A 20,287-nucleotide genomic window follows, 5' to 3' on the forward strand; every position below is an offset into this window, starting at 1 on the left:
GATTGGAGTAAATGCCCTGATGCTGAGCTGAAAAATATGGATAGAACCTTTACTTTTATACTCATATGTTCTTTTTCTATTTATCCTGAAATTAATGATTAGCCTCTTTGAGAATAGACAGATGGTCAAGGAGGGCCATACAAAGATACCAAATTCACAGCAATATTAAGTTTACAGCTTGCATTTAATCAAATATACTGAACATTGGTTAAGTATTGGTTATTGGTTATATTTTGCAAATTGAAAAATTACACATCAGGAATTTCTGTGAAAATATTCAAACAGAAACTTCCAACTTTCATTTAGGCCTCCATTCAAAATGTCAACACAGTGCTCTGAGGAGTTTCTTAATTATGAATTTCTGAAATCTGCTCTAGCAGATTCTGAATCATATCATATAAAAGTCGCAGAAGAGTTCCTTGGGTGAAAGGACACCCTCATCTTTGATCTCCCAAAAAGCCTTAGGTTTGGCACTAAGATTTAACGAATGCTTACATCATTAAAAGGGTCCATTTAAGATTCTTCTCAGCAACCTTACATATAGAGTTTTTTTTACCTTGAAAAGGTTCTTTATAATAATAACTACAATATCACATTTCATTTAGAAGAACTTAAAAAACTATAACATCATTAAATAAAAAAACTACATGATAAGTGTTAAGACAATAAAAATAAAGGGACCTGAGTGATGCAAACAGGATGCAGAAAACAGAACATAATATAGACTAATATCAAAACAAATAATTAAATAGAGTTTTTAATTTACCAAATTCCAACTGAAAATTATGGGCTTTAAGACTTTAAGCAGAAGAAGCATGATTTATTTGTCATCCAAGTCCTTGCATTAGCTAAATAATCAGTTAAAGGGTGAGAGAATCAGTTTGACTGTATTTGCCTAATAATAACAGCAAGGGGAAGCAGGTACATAACAAAAAACAAAGGACCAGGAACTGAGCCTTGGGGGACACCAATGGACTGACTCAATGGGTCAGATATAAAACCCCAATAAAGATAAACTTCTGCCTCACGATAAGATATGATCTAAACTACAAGAAGGCGGAAGAAGTAATGCCAAATAGATTTTTAGATAGACACACCATTGGTCATTGACCACTCTGACAAGCATAGTACATAGTGCATGTAATTAGCCCCAAATCCTGGCTGAAACACCTTGAAAAAGCTAATTGGAAGCAATAAGGGCTTCAGCTTTTGCTCTTATACTTTTGCAGGTGGTTGAAGACATGTCTGTACATTTTAAAATCCTCAGGTTCTAAATCAGATTTTTTGAGGCCAGGAGTACTGGCAAGAGTACAGGAATTAAATGGTGTATTAATAACTTCTGTTATCAGAGAACAAACGGAAGGAATACATGCTTTCACCAGAGATGTGGGTTATAGGTAAAGCTAACAGTCAGCCAGACAATTTTTTGGGATATATTTTTGACTCATTGTAGTAAGTGAGATATTTATCTAAAGATTATGGTATTATTTGTTTATAGTGAATATTTTAAAAATTATATTTTATAACTTGTAATAAGGGAGATATATGTATCTATCGTTGATGGTATCATGTATATCTAATATACTTGTATTTTTCAATCAATCAATCAATCTATCAATACATTAGGGGGCTGTACTCACCAAGCAATTTATTAGAAAATAGTGCTAATTAAATCCTGAGTATAACCTCCTTTTGCTCTCATTTTGCCATGTGACCATTGCTAGATTTTTTTTTATTATTATGCACCATTCTGAGTAAACTCAGAGAGTGCTCATTATCTGTTCTTTTGGAAAACCCAGTTGGTAGTTGCGGATAGTTTACACCACTGAATTCAAATCATGCTTTGAGCTCCTGCTCTTGTAAAGCTGTGCACTTGCATTTGATACTAAGTGGAAGTGAAGGTACCATGTCGACTGACACAGTAATGTTATATTACAGGAACTTACACTGATATGACATACAGAATTATGCAGATCTGGTCTAGTGCAGCTCCACCAAGCAATATAGTGCAGTAGCAGCAGTTTATAGTCAGTGTATTGTTAGCATGATTTTATTTAAGGTAAAATTGCTACAGTTCCCAAAATTTAGAAAACCTTAGCAGGGGGGAGGAGCCTTTTCTTATAAAGCCCCCCAACTCTGGAATACCCTTCCAGATAATGTTCTGGACTCAGACACACTCTTTTCATGGTGCTCCCATGTCTGTGTTACCTTCTGGCTCTCTCCTTTTAACAAGGCTGTTATAGTCAGACCTGCCGGAGTCGTCAGACACACTCTGATACTGCTCAGCATTCTCTACTCTCTATAAATCCATTCAGAACTAACTCTGTCTCTTTACCTTCTCAGAGTAAATGTTTACCCACTCATCCAGCCTGACCTGCTGGAAGACTGCCTGCTGGCGTCCCCTCTACCTGTGTCAGACCAGCTGCCACCTACCACTGCACTGTGGATATTTACATATGTAAACATATGTGTTTCATCTAGAACTGCTAAAAGCTTCGATTGAATTGCAGTTAACTTATTGCTAATGTACTACCTATAGTGGCGAAAGCCAGAATTAGCATGCAGAGGGTTTTTTACCAAACTGAAAGCAGAGATGTAATATCAATGGTGCAACTACCATTCCAACTACACCTCCAACTACATTTGCTTTTACAGATATACCAAAGATGTCTAAGATGAATAACCAGAATCTGTCCACTTTAGTATCACCTAAAGGCCAATCTATGTTTCCCTGAAGATGTAACTACTCATTGTGGCACCACAGACCGCAGCAACTCTAATTGACATGCTTAGTAGCGTCACTTTTACATTTTGTTGGACAAACATGGATCCTGGATTGTGTGTACGCTAATGTGAGATAAATGGTTGCACATGACAAACCAAATCATCAAATCTGACTGCATTTCCTCGTCAGTGCTCAGACGAGCACAGAAAATTCACCTTACTTCTGCCTTGGTTCAATGGCCGCACAACCTCTCCCCTCCCTGGCGAAACACATTTTGTAATACACCATCACAAGCATCGCTGCCAGACTCTGCAACAGCTTCTACCCCTAAGCTGTCAGACTTCTCAACACACCAGGACTGAGCTGAGACTGAACCCCCTCTCACCTCATGCACTCACATATGCATTTGTGTTTATCAATATTTTTTGTGATGCCTTGCGTTACGTATACAGCCTTCTTCAGGTCATGCCACAGCAGGACGGCACTGCATTGTCCTGTCTGTTTGCTGTGTCCTGTTGTATTTATTGTATATATTGTGTTGTTCTGGTTCCATGTTTGCACCATGATGGTCGTCAAGGAACGCCATTGACTTGAAGACGTCCTCTTGACAAGTCAGGGTCCTCTTGACTTGACTTGAAGCAAGCCAATACAGTGGCATTAAGGACCCCCTCGCAAGAATAGTGTTTTGGCTGCAGAGCGATGCAGACACATCTATGCGAGAGTAAAAATGCTCACAATGGCATAGGCCACTTGCTCAGGCTGTGCCATCAACTCGATGCAGAAGCATAAACAGGCCTTAAGGTTTTCAAATCTTTCAATGAAACACACACACACACACACACACACACACACTTCTTTCTTCTTTTGCTGTGTTATATTCTTTTTATTCAGATATTTTGTGAGGTACTCCGCTTTAATTGCTGTTGATGGTGCTGGTGATCCAGGAATTGTAGTTGCAGACCTTGGTGTAGACGCCAGGCTTGTTCCTTTGAGCACAGCCATAACCCCAAGACACAATACCCTGCAGCTGGTTGTTGCACACGACGGGGCCGCCAGAGTCTCCCTGGAGGGGTCAGGAAAAGAAAAGGTTTGTTGATCAGAGATAGAACAAACAAAGGACACATACATGTGATGTTCTTGGATGCCAGTGTGTTGCTATGTAGTTGCTGTGTTATCCCAGGTGGTCTCAAAAAATAAAGGTGCTACAAATGATGCTTTTAGTGATGCCATAGAAGAACCACTTTTGGTTCCATAAAAAAACATTTTTAGAATAGAGATGTGACTTTTTTTTTTGTCATTTAAAGGTTCTTCACACTTACACGTCTCTATGACAACATATTTTTTTACAGAACCAAAAGTGGCTCTTCTATGGCATCATTAATTGAACCATTTGTAGCACCTTTATTTTTTTAAATGTCGGTGTCTCTGGTGGTTACTAGGGTGTTACAAGGTGGTTGAATTGGTATCCCACATTGTAACAGTGTTTCTAGTGGATTGGCATCAAGAGTGGCCCACAAATATTCATCCAAAAAGTTCCACTGCTTAATTCTATGAGCAAAAATAGAAAAACGATTGCTAGAATCTGTACATCCAATCAAAAAGTTTGTATATGAGTTTGTATTCCCAATCAGACCAATCCTTCCTGTTGAGCTTGTTTGTTGTTGATATCCTGACAATTGCGGAAAGAGTGGCGGAATGCTTATTGTGAATATTAATAGAAAAGACAGTCACAGTATACTTGGTTGAGTCCTAGTGCTCATGTTACCTGGCAAGAGTCTTTGCCTCCCTCCAGGAATCCGGCACAGAACATGTTGGAGGTGATCTGGCCAGGGTAGGAACTTTGGCATGAGGAGGTACTCAGGATAGGGATATCCAGGCATCTCAGAGTGGAAGGGTAGCTTGCTTTTGAGAGAAACATTGCATATGGTCAGTGTTCAGCTCTTAGGACAAACTACATCGACACAGTTGCCTCAGAAGACATACAGAGCGAAGTCTGGGAGGTTTGCATTGCTATGTGGTTGATAAGTCATCGTAGTTGGATTTAATGGCTTTATTGGGTGGTTTCTAGTTGATGTTAGATCTCTGGTGGTTGCTGGGATGTTGCTGGGTCATTGCTATAGTATACCAGGTGGCTGCTAGGGTCTTGCTAGGTGGTTGCCTTGGTATTCCACAAGGGTGTTGTTAGTGTATTATCAAGGACAGTAAACAAACGTTGGTTCACTTGTTTCTTTAGGACAAAATAGCACACTTTTCCCAATCAGACTTAATACTCTCTACCGCAGTGTAGTGGACTTTTAGGCTGCATATGCATATGGTTGCACATGAAGTGGCTAATGAATCTTAATGCAGTGCACTATGCTGACTTCTATCATACGTTTTTGGGTGCTGCTTCACAATGCAATCAGAAATAAGTAGCAAAAGGGAGCTTCAGGGTTGTCTTATGTGTCACAAAAGAACATCAACTGACCTGTTTACTCCAACTCAGATTGGAACCAAATCCAAAACCATAGCATATGCTGTCTTAGCAATTGCCTTGCAGCCAAACTAACACCGGTAGTGACTGATAAACCAATGGGAGCTCGTTACACTAAGACATACACAGCTCATACACTCCTCTATTCTCACAGCAGCACAATATTATTGCAAACTGTTTTGAGGTTCACGAAGAAGCTAAATTTCATATCACGGTGGGATGCTAACACCTGTTAGATGCTTGCTCAGGCCAAATGCTACGGTTATACCAAAGAATGAAAGAAAGAAATTTGCAGACAATAAGTCTAACATTTTTAAGATTTTAGAGATATACTAAGTGTTCATGACCGGTAATGGAAGGAGTTCCATTAGTTCCAGTGCCGTTGTGTTCACCTACTTAACCTCTAGAGATTCTAGTGTTTCTTTTGCAATCCCGCAAGAGGCCACCATTTCGGCTGTTTACCCTTTCTCACCATTCCTCCCAAGCTAGGCTCACTATTGTAAACATAATGATACTTACTGCCACTGCTGAGAGTGTTTCCCCATCCGGAGACCAGGCAGTAGGTACCAGCAGAAGCGCAGCTGCTGGGCAAGGACACGGTCCTCACGGAGCTGTTGAGGGTGGCAGCGGACCGTAGCTTGATGAGCATGATATCGTTGTTGAGGGTGCTGCTGCTGTAACTGGGGTGCCTGATGACCCTAGAAGAACTGATGAACTGCTCGGTGCCCTCATTGACATCAATGTTGTGCTCGCCCAGGCGCACCTGGATAGAGCTGTTCAAAGACAACAGAGGGTCGGTCTCTTTCAGAGAGCTTCAGAGCTTCATGTTCATACCAACAATAATGCATATGCTTGTGAAGACATATGTAGTAAACATATAAGCAAATGTCAATTATAGTACATAATTGGCATTTTGGATTGGTTTTTGCATTGCCCCACATTTCTGCCATACATTGTTAAATATAGGTGTTACACATACAGTACTGTACAGATGTACCGATGGCACCTAAGCACATGATTTCAAGGCATGTCTCTCAGCAATACGAGAGTTTTTACTGTAAAACCTCCAGATTTCATTAGAACAGATGCAGATAAACATAAATACAATGAAAATGAACAAGAGCTAATCTGAAGAACAAAGCCTGGTTCCAGGGTGCCGCCATCAACCAGCTTGTGAATTTGTGTTCAATTCTATCAGCAGCAGCTCACCAGCAGATTTACCATCATTAAGCACTGATTTACCAAACCATGTGTTGGATGAAACTATAAATAATACTAGACTTCCACAAGGGGATGTTTGTTTCAGGTAATTTTAGAGCATTTCTATTGGTGGTTCAGGGCTGCTAAAGGGTTTAAACAATGGATATACATGTTCTTCCTTGGACAGCAGCAATATGCTTGTATATGTTGATATATGGCTGAAATATATAAATATATTTCGCATATATTTTAATTTATTTGTATAAGGATTTAAAGGTTTTCCATATATCATATATTCGAACGAGTCATATGTTAAAAATACCTCCATATATTTCCATATTGGATGGTTGGTTTTGGAGTTGACAACACTTTAATGTTGTTAACTTGGGGTTTGGTCATGAAGGGTCATGAAGGGAGAAGAACTGATAAACCGAGAAGCACTAAAGCGCATTACTTACGACTTGTAGCAATGTGCAGCAGACAGGACCCACTGGCTGGTGATCAGAGAGCCTCCGCAAAAGTGATATCCAACGTTCAGAGATGCCTGGTAGGGCACGCTATTCTTTGTACACACGTACCCGCCGACGATCTTATCATCGTCGTCAATAGGGGCAGCGACTGTAGTGATGTGGAGAGAGGGAAAAGAAATATATCCATCTATGCATCAATTTCCTAATCCATACACAGACAGTACTGCCTATAGAGCACAGTACATACATTTGTAAACAACGTGGCCTACTCAGCTTAAGCTTTGCTGTTTTTGACAGCCTGCTAAAGAAGGAATATCATCAGAATCAATACTAGCACACATATAACCCTAAAATTTAAGAATAAGGGGAACTTACATGCTGCGGCAAAGAGAGCCAGTAAGATGATGCACTTCATGACTGGAGTGAATGCCTGATGCTCAGCAGAAAATGATGGCTAGAACTGCTTCTTTTATACTCGAATGGTGCTTTTTTTAATTTATCCTGAAATTAATGATTAGCCTCTTTGAGAATAGACAGATGGTCAAGGAAGGCCATGCAAAGATAACAGATTCACAGCAATATTAAGTTTACATCTAATTTTGTGTTTATTACACACACACCCATATATATATATATATATATATATATATATATATATATATATATATATATATATAGTTTTTCAATTTGTTATGTCATATATTTGTTCTAAATTCATTTGTGGGTATTATTTATTTTTTCACTTCACTAACTTTAATCAATCCAGATAACATTGAAGTTTGTTTGTTTTTTGTGTGTGAACATTCATGAAAACAGAAACTTCCATTTTATTCATTTCAACCTGCCAAAAATCTGAAGAAAAAAAAAAAGAAAAAAAAGAAAAGAAAACCCTGAGGTCTGTTCCAGTGGGTTCTAAATCATATCTTAAATATTGTTATATTGTGTGTAGTATTATGACTGAACTGAGCAGCATTTTAAAAATAAATACAACCCTTATATTAATGAAGTTCCCTTTTTGAGTGATAGGACACCCCATTCATGGTTCCTTCATTCAACCAAGAGAGAATAAAAAAGATATTTAAGACTTTTATATAATTTATAATTTTTCATTTTCTTAGTGTAGTTAAATAATGAGAAATCGGTACATGGAAGTCGCAAACTGTGAACCTCAAACATTCAAAATAAAATCCAGCAGAACCATAAAAAAAGAGAGAGCTGTAAAACTGGCCAAATCCCCAAAACTGTTATGTAACAGTCTTGACTTTTTTAATTTACCCCCCAAAATTGACACACATCCAGCCCACTAGCTAGCCCTAAAGCTGGCAAACCACCACCAGACTCGGCTAGTTATCTCAAAACGGGTTGCTATGTTAGCAGACCCAAAAGCAGCTGAAAAGCGGTACACGACTGAGCGAAAAATTGGGGAAGCGAACAAGTATCTGTTTAGGCTATTTTTGTTACCTGTTTTTTCCTGAAATCCCAGTTGACAGAAAACCATTGCAGTCAAGGTTATTTCACCATAGTGATTTTTTTGACTTTGCTCTCAAAGTTTAAATATTAGCACTATGTTGTCAAAATTTGATTAATAACTTCTTTGCATTATAATTATTAAAATCATTTCTTTGCATTATTTAAGCAGTTGTTTTTTGAGCAGTTGTCATTTCTGCAAATAAATGCTCTAAATAGCGATATATATATATTTCATTAAGGGGCAATGTTGAACAATACAAATGCAAAATGATCATTTCCCTAAAGAAACTGATAATGTAAGGTGGTCTCTTATTTTCTATATATATATATATACATATATATATATATATATATATATATATATATATATATATATATATATATATATATGTTGTTATATACGTTATATATGTAGTATATATTATGAACTCTGCTCCAGCAGGACCTAAATCACAGCTTAGAAGAGCTCCCCTAATTTATACATATCTGACCAGAGGAGAATGGGTCCCCCTTGTGAGTCTTGGTTCCTTCCAAGGTCTCTTCCTCCAGCTCTGAGGGAGTTTTTCCTTGCCACTGTCGCCGTTGGCTGCTCACTGCATTTTTTATGCATCATGTGTTGTTGAGCTTTTGTCCCATTATTGGATTCCTGTGAAGCTTCTTTGCGACAACGCCAGTTGTGAAAAACACAATACAAATCAAATTGAATTAATTTGATCAGTTTTGTCTTTCCCAGCTGGTGTGACAGTGACTTTTGTGTTTTTGTTTTGTCTGAGAAATGTGAAAGTGAAATATAGACTAATATAGACTAAAATCAGCAAGAAGGTGTCCCTTAGATTGTCTTATATAAATGTGGATTATTTCGGATTTTAAACTTATCGTGTTCATACCCCAAAATACCTCTCAGGGACATTGCTCGCATGGGAACCAACATCTGGCATTAGGAAGGTGTAAGTGCCTTTCGACTCTTTATTTATTTATTAATATTCTTTTTTAACGTTATAATTTTATTTTATTTATTTATTTTTTTTTGCATTTTTTATTAGTTCATTCAATAAGGGACTGAGTAATTCCACAACATCGGTGTGGATATGTAAATTTGAACTTTTTAATGTAAAAAGAAAAAGGGATGGAGGGAAGCTTGGCAGGGTTAGAATTTTCCATGCAAAACCACCTGCCATGTGAATGCTCTTCAAACCAATGACAAACCATAACCATATGTCCTAATATTTGTGGACACCCCTTCTAATGAGTGCGTTCAGTTATTTTACGTTGCACCCATTACTGAGACAGATGTGCAAATGCACACACACACAGCTTGTCCAGTCCCTGTAGAGAAGTACTGCCAATAGTATAGGACTCTCTGGAGCAGATAATCATCTACCTAATGCCAGGTGTGGGCCAGGGAGGTATAACACCTCCAAGCATTGGGCTGTGGAGCAGTAAAACTGCTGATGGCTGGTGCTCCATCCAGTATTTTTGGGATGAGTATGGGAGGTGGGGTGAGGTGGGGGGGGGGTCACTGAATGCATCATGAGGGGTTATAAATCCAGGGGGCTGAACAATTTAGCAGAAGACCACCTTTTGCTGGTAGCTGGTTTCAGATGGTCTTAGGTGGTCTTTAATGGTCAAGGTTGTTGCAAAGTTGGTGACAAAATACCCTAAGCTGGCTGGTTATCCAGCTCTTGACCAGCATTTTGCATTTTTGGTTAAGCTTGGTCAACCAGCTTGGTCTTACTGGTCATGCTGGTCAAAGATCTTGCAATATCACAGAATTACGACTTAGTATCTCTTAGTATCTTAGTATATCTTAGTATCTAACAAGGGTTTACAATCTTATATCTGATAATTGTGGCATACTAGTGAGTAAGTCTCTGTATATCGTAGTAAAACAATATCTCATAATCAAGACATAATATCTTAGAACAATAAGTTGGCATTTCATAATTTTTTTTTTATTCATATTTTTTTATTAATGCATTTATTCAGATAAAAGCAGCATTTACAATATGCATCACTACAATGGTTAAATGCGTGAATTCTTTAATGGATAGCAGCAACATCAATAAAAAAAGAAAAAGACAAAATATACATAATAAATATTACATGATATTTTATCTCATTATATATAATGATGAGAGAAAGTGTAATGATTGTGGGAATATTGTTATTACTATATATATATATATATATATATATATATATATATATATATAATAAGTATCTATTATTATTATTAGATTGTATCTCATAATTAATTACTTACTTACTATGTTAATATCTGATAATAATGTCTTAAGAATAAGACATGTCTTTCATATTTTTATTTTCTTAGTATCTTAAAATGATGACTGTAATAATGAATTATTATGACTCGCTATCTTATATTTATGTATCTTTCCATTATGAATGATATCTCATTTCTATGACTTACTGTCTCATAATTATAATGCATTATCTTGTCATTTTGAATTAGTATCTCATTATTAAGAGTACTATCCTATAATTGTGATGCAGAATCTTGCAATTACGACTGAATAAGCCTCTTATAATGATGACTCAGTATCTCATGCAATGACTTCATCAGCATCTGATAAACATAACTCTCATTATTATGACTTGCTATCTTACGATTATGATGTATTATCTTGCAATTGTGACTTTATATCTCATTCTTTTGACTTGCTGTGTTATCATTATGATGTATTATTTTACCACTATGACTGAATAAGCGTTGTATAATTAAATAATTAATTTTTCATATGACACATATGATTCTTATAATTATGACTTATTAGTATCTTCAGAATCATGACTTAATACATCTTGTGTAATGGTTTAGCATGACTTTGCATGCGAGTGCATGCAAGTTTCTTGTCAATATATTTTAATTTCTAATGTAACAGCTTACGAGTTTGTATATTTTAAAATTGACTAAAAATCTAATAATTGTGGCATAGTATCTCATAACAATAAGATGGCATTTCATAATTTTTTTTCAGATCTTTTTTTTTTCAGATCAAGCAATGGTTAATTGGTGTCATTTTAAACAAATAATAGCAGCAAGTTTCTTGTCAATATAATTTAATTTCTAATGTAACAGCTTACGAGTTTGTATATTTTAAAATTGACTAAAAATCTAATAATTGTGGCATAGTATCTCATAACAATAAGATGGCATTTCATAATTTTTTTTCAGATCTTTTTTTTTCAGATCAAGCAATGGTTAATTGCGTCATTTTAAACAAATAATAGCAGCAAGTTTCTTGTCAATATAATTTAATTTCTAATGTAACAGCTTACGAGTTTGTATATTTTAAAATTGACTAAAAATCTAATAATTGTGGCATAGTATCTCATAACAATAAGATGGCATTTCATAATTTTTTTTCAGATCTTTTTTTTTCAGATCAAGCAATGGTTAATTGCGTCATTTTAAACAAATAATAGCAGCAAGTTTCTTGTCAATATAATTTAATTTCTAATGTAACAGCTTACGAGTTTGTATATTTTAAAATTGACTAAAAATCTTATAATTGTGGCATAGTATCTCATAACAATAAGATGGCATTTCATAATTTTTTTTCAGATCTTTTTTTTTTTCAGATCAAGCAATGGTTAATTGGTGTCATTTTAAACAAATAATAGCAGCAAGTTTCTTGTCAATATAATTTAATTTCTAATGTAACAGCTTACGAGTTTGTATATTTTAAAATTGACTAAAAATCTTATAATTGTGGCATAGTATCTCAACAATAAGACGGCATTTCATAATTTTTTTTCAGATCTTTTTTTTCAGATCAAGCAATGGTTAATTGCGTCATTTTAAAAAAAATAAATAGCAGCAACATCAATAAATAAAAATAAAAAGACAAAATCTAAATTATAAATAATAACAACAATAACAAGCAACAACAGGTATCTAAGCTACAGGCGCGTTCAGGGTACAGTGCAAGGCTGCAGGTTTGCTCTTAGGCGTAAATCCACGTGAAACACAATTTGTGGATAAAACAGTTAGCTAGATAAATTTAAATATCTGCTCACGTATTCAGAAGCTCTTAGAGTGTGTCAGTCTAAACTGCAGAAGGGAAATAAACGGATAAACTTTCATTGGGGAGGCTTTTCAAAGAGGAAGAGCGGAGCACACGGCTGCCTAATGTTTACACACTCCGGGCTGAAGTGACGTCACTTTCCAGCGCCCGCTTCCCCGTCTTGTGTATATGTAGCTACCCGAGATATTGAACATATGTAGCTTCTGCGCTGTGAATGTGTGTTTTAATGCACTCCCCGAGTTATGCTGCGTCGTCAGAAGGTGAGTATGGGTGTGTGTTGTCCGGACGTCGTCGTTGTTTCAGTTTCAGTCGCTGTTAGCTAGGTTATTAGACTCTCGGCTGTTCGGCTGCGGATCGTTAGCTAGCACTAGCTGTCGGTGTCGGTAACGTTAGCCTCAGTAATTTATGCCGGATGCTCATCCATTGCGGATGTGGTGCAGAATAAATGCGCATTAATGCGACAGATTTGATTTAGGCCACCGTTTAACGCACGTTTCCTGTATTCCTGTGCGTTTCAGGCTTCAGCCTTTACCTTAGTGCTCCTTCGTGTCCTTCCCCTCATCTTCAGCTGCAGTAGCTGAGATTAATGGTCCCTCATGTCGTTTTCAGATCAGACCAGTGTGAACCGAGCCCCGGTCTTCTTTCCTGTCTTCACTGTTTGGGAGTGCTTTCTTATGTCATATAGATAGATCTTATCCTTTCACTTTTCAAGTCCAGTGTTTTCCACTATATATGCACCTCTATTCCCACATCTGTATTGTCCACTTTGTTTTGTCAGTCCCAGGTAGCTGTTTGGACCAGGCAAGCCTTGGCGGGGTGAACACCTAGCCATCAGTGTGATGGCATGTCAGCTCATTTGTGAATGGCACTGTGCCTGCCGGTCCGATCCGTGTGGCTGCGAACCAGGCCTGATCCATGACGGAGTACTACGAGGAGGGGGGGTTGCTGTATGAGCACTCACCTCCCATGCACATTAAAGTGGAGTCCCCGGAGGGTCCCTTCGGAGGGGGTGTCTCGGAAGATGGCTTCCCCAGGGAGGACGATGACTCGGACGGCAGCTGTGATCACAGCAGCGGGCTGCCCGGTAGCCTCCCTTTCAACGTTGTGGTAGTGCACCCCAACATCGTCGCTCCTGGAGTGTCCTCCGATGAGCTTATCCCAATTGAACAAAGTAAGTGGCTGCAATGTAACATTAGGTGTAGGGTTACCAACAGGCGAGACAGCAGGTGGCCGTGTCCAGCCTTGACCCTGGATGGCCTGGAACAACACAGTATGATCTGGAAGTTAGCTACCAAGTGTGTTTTGGCAGCTCCCGGACCAGAATGGGGACTCCCCAGGGGGAGGCAAATGTGAAGTTGTAACTCAGAGCGAGCGTTAAGTATCTACGTTTATACAGGTTGCACCACACACTAGTATGTATGTAAGAGCTAGTAGCTACTAAATATTTACTCGTACCCCTAAGCAGCTGTAAGTTGTGATGAAACTGACGCCAACATTTTTTGATGGCAGCATGTAGATTGCCCGGATATACATTAGTTGTAGGCAGAGAGTTTGAACTAAGGACTAAATATGTAACACACTTACCAAGTTTTTGCATAAAGCTGCTTTAAATACGGCAGATAAAAAAAATTGTAGTCTTGTAATCTTTCTTTTTTTTGCACAGTCGGGTGTGAATAGGGATATACTAACTAACTAGAAATTGTGTCACTTCACACTTATGAGTGTATCATGGCAATTTTTATTACACGTCGAACACTAAAGCTTAATTGACCAGCTCAGATAACTAGTCCAGTTATCTGAAAGCAACAACAGCTGAAATAGTCAAGTCAAGTCATATTTATTTGTATAGCGCTTTTACTTTTGTTGTCGCCACAAAGCAGCTTTACATAATTAGTAATTAGTAAAAGACAGAGACAAAAAAGAAATAACGCAAGAAGACATAAAGGATCAAAGACCCCAGAGAGCAGCCAACGGCGACAGTGGCAAGGAAAAACTCCCTCAGAGCTGGAGGAAAAAACCTTGGGAGGAACCAAGACTCACAAGGGGGACCCGACCCCTCCTCCTCTGGTCAGAACTATTTATAAATTATTGATAAAAGTTACCAAACCATCTATACTGTTGAACTGCTCTGATCATAATCATAATATATTAATCATGCTGTAGTATAACTTAATATAGTCACAGCAGAGATGGTCAGAGTATTGAGAGTAATGATAGTTAATAGTGGTGATATTAATATTAATAGTGGCAGATAGTTTAGAGTCCATTTAGGTTGTAACATGGTCATTAAACAGGTAGCATTGGTAGGAGGGTGTGCCGCTGGTCTGGCATGGGTGGTGGTGGGTGGGGGGCCTGATGGTTGGACTGGTAGGTGGCAGCTGGTCGGACACAGGTAGAGGGGACCTCAGCGGGCAATCTTCCAGCAGGTCGGGCTGGATGGCCATTTACTCGGATATTGTAAATGTGTAATACAATATAAAATGTAGTATGAATGGACAGTGAGCTGTGAAGGTGCTCAGAGCAATAACACACTTAAACAATTGAAAAATTATGAATTATTATTTTTTAATAATGTAATAATAATATCCACACATGTATAATATTAACAAATGGCAGTGCTGACCATTTTTCTCAGTCAATAATATTTACACGTATTGTGTGTTCACTTTTAGCTCGAGGTGTGTCCTCAGCACTGGCCTCAGGGGGGGCAGGCAAAAGGAAGAGTCGTTTCAGTGGTGCTGAGCTGGAGGTGTTGGTGTCAGAAGTAACCCGGTGCGAAGGAGAGCTGTTTGGGCCGGCCGGTAGGCTCAGGCGCCGGGAAAGAGAGCGGATCTGGGCCGGGATCCTGGAACGTGTGAACGCCGTGTCACGAGTCCCACGCACTCTCCGCGAGGTAAAGAAGCGCTGGGATGACCTGAAGAGACGCAACGGCGGACGGCTGGCGGATGCAAGGCATCGCTCTTGCTACCTGCCGTCCAGCAGAGGAGCAGGGGTTTTGGGAGGTCCGGCTCAGTTGAGCCCAAGGTTCCAGCAGACCCGTCAAAAGCTGAGTACAAGGGGGAAGGCCAGTTTCACCTGTCTGTCCGACACTGATCCGGGTGAGTGGGAGGGTGGAGATGGGCAGCGTTGTGTTTGTATTGTATCTTTTTTTTTTCATTTCTTTTGTCTGGTAGACGTTTTCAGGTCATGGAGCATGAAACACTGAACACAGCGAGAAACTGTGATATAATAACAAATTAAAGGGGGAAAAATGGTAAGGCGTCTTTGTGAGGTTTGGACACCTGAGCTACCACACCAGCCTCAATAAGCCTTGGCATAGATTCCGCAAATCTCTGGAACTGTACACCATTCTTTGCTAAGAGCACCATTTGACACATTGGCAGGAAGGTAGGATTAGGGTTGCAAAATTCAAAGTTGGGAAATTTACCATGGGAATAAATGGGTAATTATGGGAATTAACAGGAATTAATGGGCATAATCTTGGCTAAAATAATTAGATATGATACCAAAACAGTTGAATAGCAAAGCTGCTCCTCAATCCTGGGTACATGGCACATTAGACACTGAGGGGCTATTGAGACAACGCCCCCTGCATTCACTGTTCATTGCTCCATCACATGTACAGCATATGTCCAGATGATTTCTAGAAACCTGACACTCACCACTACTGAAAGCACACATTTGGACCAAAGGACTAACCAAAGTCAGGTCATATTTTGATGAGGTTCATATGTGTTTTGACAGTAATAGCATTGCAACATTAAACAACTAATAAATCAAGGTGTAATCCCACATCGTAGTTAATATGAATTATTGTTATGCCAAAAAAGGTACATTGATGATAGTGTATGATATAGTTGCTTTAAATTATCCAATATTTCCTGTTAATTCCTATAAATTCCCAAAGTTCCCAAATTTTCCATGGGAAGTTTAGATATTGGAATATTTCCAAAATTTCATGTTCACATGAAAAGTTTTCAGTAATTTACTGGAAATTTATCTGAAATTTTCCACCCCTTTGCTACCCTAGCTAGGATGATAAATTGCTAAATTGTATTATGTAGTACACCTGTCTGGAATCACCTGCATTAAATTTGGTTTTCCACCAATTTGATCATGTTTTAGAACATTCACCTAGACTGGTATGGCTAGAACAGTGGCCAATAGGGGCCAATCAGTGCCCCTCTATATCTTCCATTGGAAGCATATATTTCCCAAAAACCTGCTTTGATTTGATAACTATTGTTTGGGAAATTATCCAGTGCTCCAAGAGCTCTCAGATATTAACATGATGCGATTATCATAGTTTCCCTCCTAAAATCTCAGCTATATCACACCCTAAGGCAGGGAGGGGTGGGCAATTCCAGTCCTGGAGGGCCGAATGTCCTACATGGGCACACCTGATTCAACTCGCCTGTTAGTTGCATGGTTAGTAGGTCTGTTAGAGCAGAGACATCAGCAACCTGTGCTTTAACTTTACTCTACTAAATTGTTTGCAGCATCTTTATTTTAAGTGTAAGTACTGATCTGATTGGACAGCATATAATTATGTGTAATTTGTTCTATTAAAAACAACAAAAGAGAAAGTATGGTATTTGATAGCAACAGTCACTGGCCCAAAACGTCACAGTCCTGGAACCAGTCCTGGTGGAAAAATGCCAACCACTTGATTGAATATTATCATAATTATTAGGGATGCACTGAGCCGATACCAGGATACCTGTCCCGATACGAACAAAATTAGCTGGATCAAATATTGGATAATTAGGCCGATCCACAGGACAGATTCATTCACTGAACCTGATATTCTGGGTTTAATAATTCTGTGGCTGTAGTGGAGGACAGTCGAGAGTGAGGTGGAACGAGGTGGAGGGAGTAGTGACATAAGTGGATGGGAGGAGCAGCTAGTTTCTCTGTGGTCTCACAGACTTTAAATGGCAGAATTAACAACACTGGGACAATTAATTTGTTTATAGAATTATTTGTGTGAATGTGTTAATATGGTTTTGTTTTCTAAAGTTAGTAAAGTAATGTTTGCGTGCTACTCACGAGTGTTGAATTCCTTGTTCTTTTGATCAGTTGCAGGAGGAGACGGTTCCGAAAGAGATGGTTTCGAAAAGGAGGACGAGTCCGGAGAGCAAGAAGGTGAGGAGGGAAATAAGGATTGCGAGGGCGTCGACAACAGCATGGAGGACAAACTGGGTTTAGGCCTCGGACTAGGAATAGTACCACCCCCGACGTCAGAGCGCTGGCTCCCTCCTTCGCCGCTCTATAGTGCTCCCTTCCTGAATGGCACGCCCCAGCCAAGTCCAGAACCTTCCCTCGGAGCTCATCAGGGCCCACTCGAGCCCCCTCCGTCACGCACATCCTGGCTGGAGGACGAACTCAGGGGACTCGGGGAGGCAGCTGTGCAGCTGGGCGATCGGCTGGAGCAGAATTTACGGGAGTTCGGCGAAGGCTTCAGGCGCGACATGCGGACGCTGGTGGCCTCGCAAGAGGCCCTTACGATAAGCCTGCAGCAGAACAACGTGCTTCTGCAGCGGCTGTTGGGACTCCTTGAGATGCAGCATCAGCAGACCCAGCCTCCGCAGCAGCAGCAGATTCTGCAGCAGCAGCTTCTCCAGCAGTCGTCGCAAGAACTTTCACGGCATCAGCAGCAACAAGGAGCTCCGCTGCAGCAGCAGCAGCTACCCCAGCAGCTCGAACAGATTCCTCAGAACGCGAGCGAGCAGTTAGCGTCCGTTACCTCTGTACCCCCGCCTCCCGACATCCTAGATGGCACTTCCCAACCCGAACCGTCGCAAGTGATAAACACTCAACGGCCACGCCGCAGTAGAACGGTAGACCACAGAAGACGACGTAGACACTAGATATGTAGATGGTCTTCGTTTCCAATAGCTATTTATTTCAAACAATGTTTTATATTCGGATGTACAGTTAATTAAGAGAAGGTGGTGGTGCCACGTCCTCAAAGCTAAATTTTAATCATTATGCCTGTCGTTAAACATCACAGGCTAATTATAGGAGAATTGTATTTAAGGGGTTATTCTGTGTCAAATTACTGTGGAATCGAGTGGAGCAATTTAGGCAGTGAGGCCTTGGAGTCATTTGATTCATGAAAAGAAGTGTAATTGGCTCAATATCAAGGTGGCCTCCTTAAATATATGTCTAGGAACGTAAAAGATGGTAGATGTACAAACAGGTTATTGTTTTCATATACTTTAGTATTGTTGGGGTACTGCAATACCACATATAACCTTTGGCCTTATTGAGTTAAGAAGGCATACAAAAATCAAAAATGACAAAATACTGTTTATTTTAATAGTAAAAAAGCACCGTTCTTAGGTTTGCAAAGTACCCTGAGCTCTTTTAGTGTTCTAACTACTGTGTTCGTGTGGCTTAAAGACCACAACCATGAAGCTGAAACACTGAGCACAAAGTGGCCAATTTTGAATCTCTAGATGACCATCATATCCGTATGTAATGACGTCCGTACATATGGGGGTGAAAAGATTCAAGTATTACAGATTATCTTGTGAAAATTGGTCAACAATCTCATACAATATAACGAACATTATATAGAACATTTTATAAATCTATAAAAGCTTTTTTGGGGGGTTATTTTTAAGCTGAGGGGCTCTTGTTTATCACATTGTAGAAATCAGTCAGCAGTCATAACCAGGCATCTGGGGGCTACCTTTTAGAGTAAAGTGGGCAGGAAGGGGTGGTTGTTATGTTATGGAAAATGATAATCAATTTTTTTTTTTTTTAAGCTCATTAGACCTTTTTTTTTTTAACATACAACATATTACAAATCGAATTTAAACTTGACCCTCGTATTTAAATTATTATCGCACCTGAAAATATGTGCACTGTTATGCCCCGAGTGCACATGCATGTAGAGATGAACATATTAACAGTAGCATAAGGCTTATATATTTTGTATTTATTAAAAAGTGTATTGCATCAAGACGCCACCATATCGTACTGAATCGAATCAAATGTATCGTTACACTCTTAATAGCGACTTACAAGTTTACTCAAATTACAGAGGTGGGTCAATGTAGTGTTAGGAGTCTTGCCCAAGGACTCTTATTGGTGTAGCACCTAGACCAGGAATCGAACCCTGGTTTCCCACATGGTGTGGAAGCTCACTGGCAGGTAATAGTGTTACCCGTTGCGCCACACCAACCACCTAATGCACTGATTGACACGTATTGGCATTGAGTCACATCCCCCATATTGGTGCATTTTTAAAAATTTTTATTTTTTTATTTTTTTTAAACACCTTTCATCCTGCAAGGTGTCCGAACCTCTTTTCTTCAGCGTATTTGACATGGAATGACCCTAATACCATTTTATCTAAATTATTATTATGTGTATTATTATTATTCCTGTGCGGCACACAGTAAGTTACTGATCATTTCATTGACCACTTACTGTATTTACTTAATTTGTGCCTACGTTCATTTAACAATGGTCAGCGGTCCTGTTTTAATGGTCCTGTTGAGTTAAGGCAAACGGTCAAGTATCTTTCTTCCAGAAACAAGAACGCAAATACTTGGTGCTGAAGGATGTTTTGATACTGTGTATGATAATGAATCTAAATGCTCTGTAACGAGTACATAATGCACTTGAATTCTTGGATTGAAAGGAAACGTTTTTAACTGAACAAGCACTTCATGTCGATGATCTAATTCTGTGCATGCCATTGCAAGGTAGCTTCTTTAGATTGGTGAATATCTTTTTTGCTAAATTTATACCATGTTAATTAAATGGACCTTTACTGGCAAGGTGTGTCTGGCTATGAACATGCATTAATAAAAGAGATCTGTCGGTTTCAGAAGCCTCATGTTCTTTACAGTGTTTTGGGTGGTTCCACCAGGGTCGCACCAGTCTG

The 20,287-nt window shown here is 39.0% G+C and overlaps 2 protein-coding genes across 2 annotated transcripts; one reads left to right on the top strand and one right to left on the bottom strand.

Moving 5' to 3' along the window:
• Positions 1 to 3,577: 3,577 nt before the first annotated feature.
• On the bottom strand, positions 3,578 to 7,296 carry LOC140556445 (trypsin-3-like). Its single transcript, XM_072680382.1, has 5 exons — positions 7,244 to 7,296; positions 6,857 to 7,016; positions 5,718 to 5,971; positions 4,491 to 4,627; positions 3,578 to 3,788 (listed from the first exon to the last, which is right to left on the bottom strand). Exons 1-5 carry the CDS (start codon positions 7,281 to 7,283, stop codon positions 3,639 to 3,641), a joined length of 741 nt encoding a protein of 246 aa, XP_072536483.1. The 5' UTR covers positions 7,284 to 7,296; the 3' UTR covers positions 3,578 to 3,638.
• Positions 7,297 to 12,274: 4,978 nt separating this feature from the next.
• LOC140556446 (uncharacterized) lies at positions 12,275 to 19,181 on the top strand. The gene is made up of 4 exons (XM_072680383.1): positions 12,275 to 12,647; positions 13,166 to 13,558; positions 15,060 to 15,485; positions 17,467 to 19,181. Exons 2-4 carry the CDS (start codon positions 13,303 to 13,305, stop codon positions 18,255 to 18,257), a joined length of 1,473 nt encoding a protein of 490 aa, XP_072536484.1. The 5' UTR covers positions 12,275 to 12,647; positions 13,166 to 13,302; the 3' UTR covers positions 18,258 to 19,181.
• Positions 19,182 to 20,287: the final 1,106 nt, after the last annotated feature.

The sequence above is a fragment of the Salminus brasiliensis genome, chromosome 5 (genome assembly GCF_030463535.1).
Source record: "Salminus brasiliensis chromosome 5, fSalBra1.hap2, whole genome shotgun sequence".
NCBI classification, from domain to species: Eukaryota; Metazoa; Chordata; class Actinopteri; order Characiformes; family Bryconidae; genus Salminus; species Salminus brasiliensis.

Bases quoted from the DNA above. Each gene is read 5' to 3' on its own strand.
- LOC140556445 (XM_072680382.1), bottom strand. From the start codon at position 7,283: ATGAAGTGCATCATCTTACTGGCTCTCTTTGCCGCAGCAT. The intron at 5,972-6,856 runs GTAAGTAATGCG...GTCTTTGAACAG, and splicing joins GCTGCACATTGCTACAAGTC to CTCTATCCAGGTGCGCCTGG. The intron at 4,628-5,717 runs GTAAGTATCATT...TTCTCTCAAAAG, and splicing joins AAACACTCTCAGCAGTGGCA to CAAGCTACCCTTCCACTCTG.
- LOC140556446 (XM_072680383.1), top strand. From the start codon at position 13,303: ATGACGGAGTACTACGAGGAGGGGGGGTTGCTGTATGAGCACTCACCT. The intron at 13,559-15,059 runs GTAAGTGGCTGC...GTTCACTTTTAG, and splicing joins GCTTATCCCAATTGAACAAA to CTCGAGGTGTGTCCTCAGCA. The intron at 15,486-17,466 runs GTGAGTGGGAGG...TCTTTTGATCAG, and splicing joins TCTGTCCGACACTGATCCGG to TTGCAGGAGGAGACGGTTCC.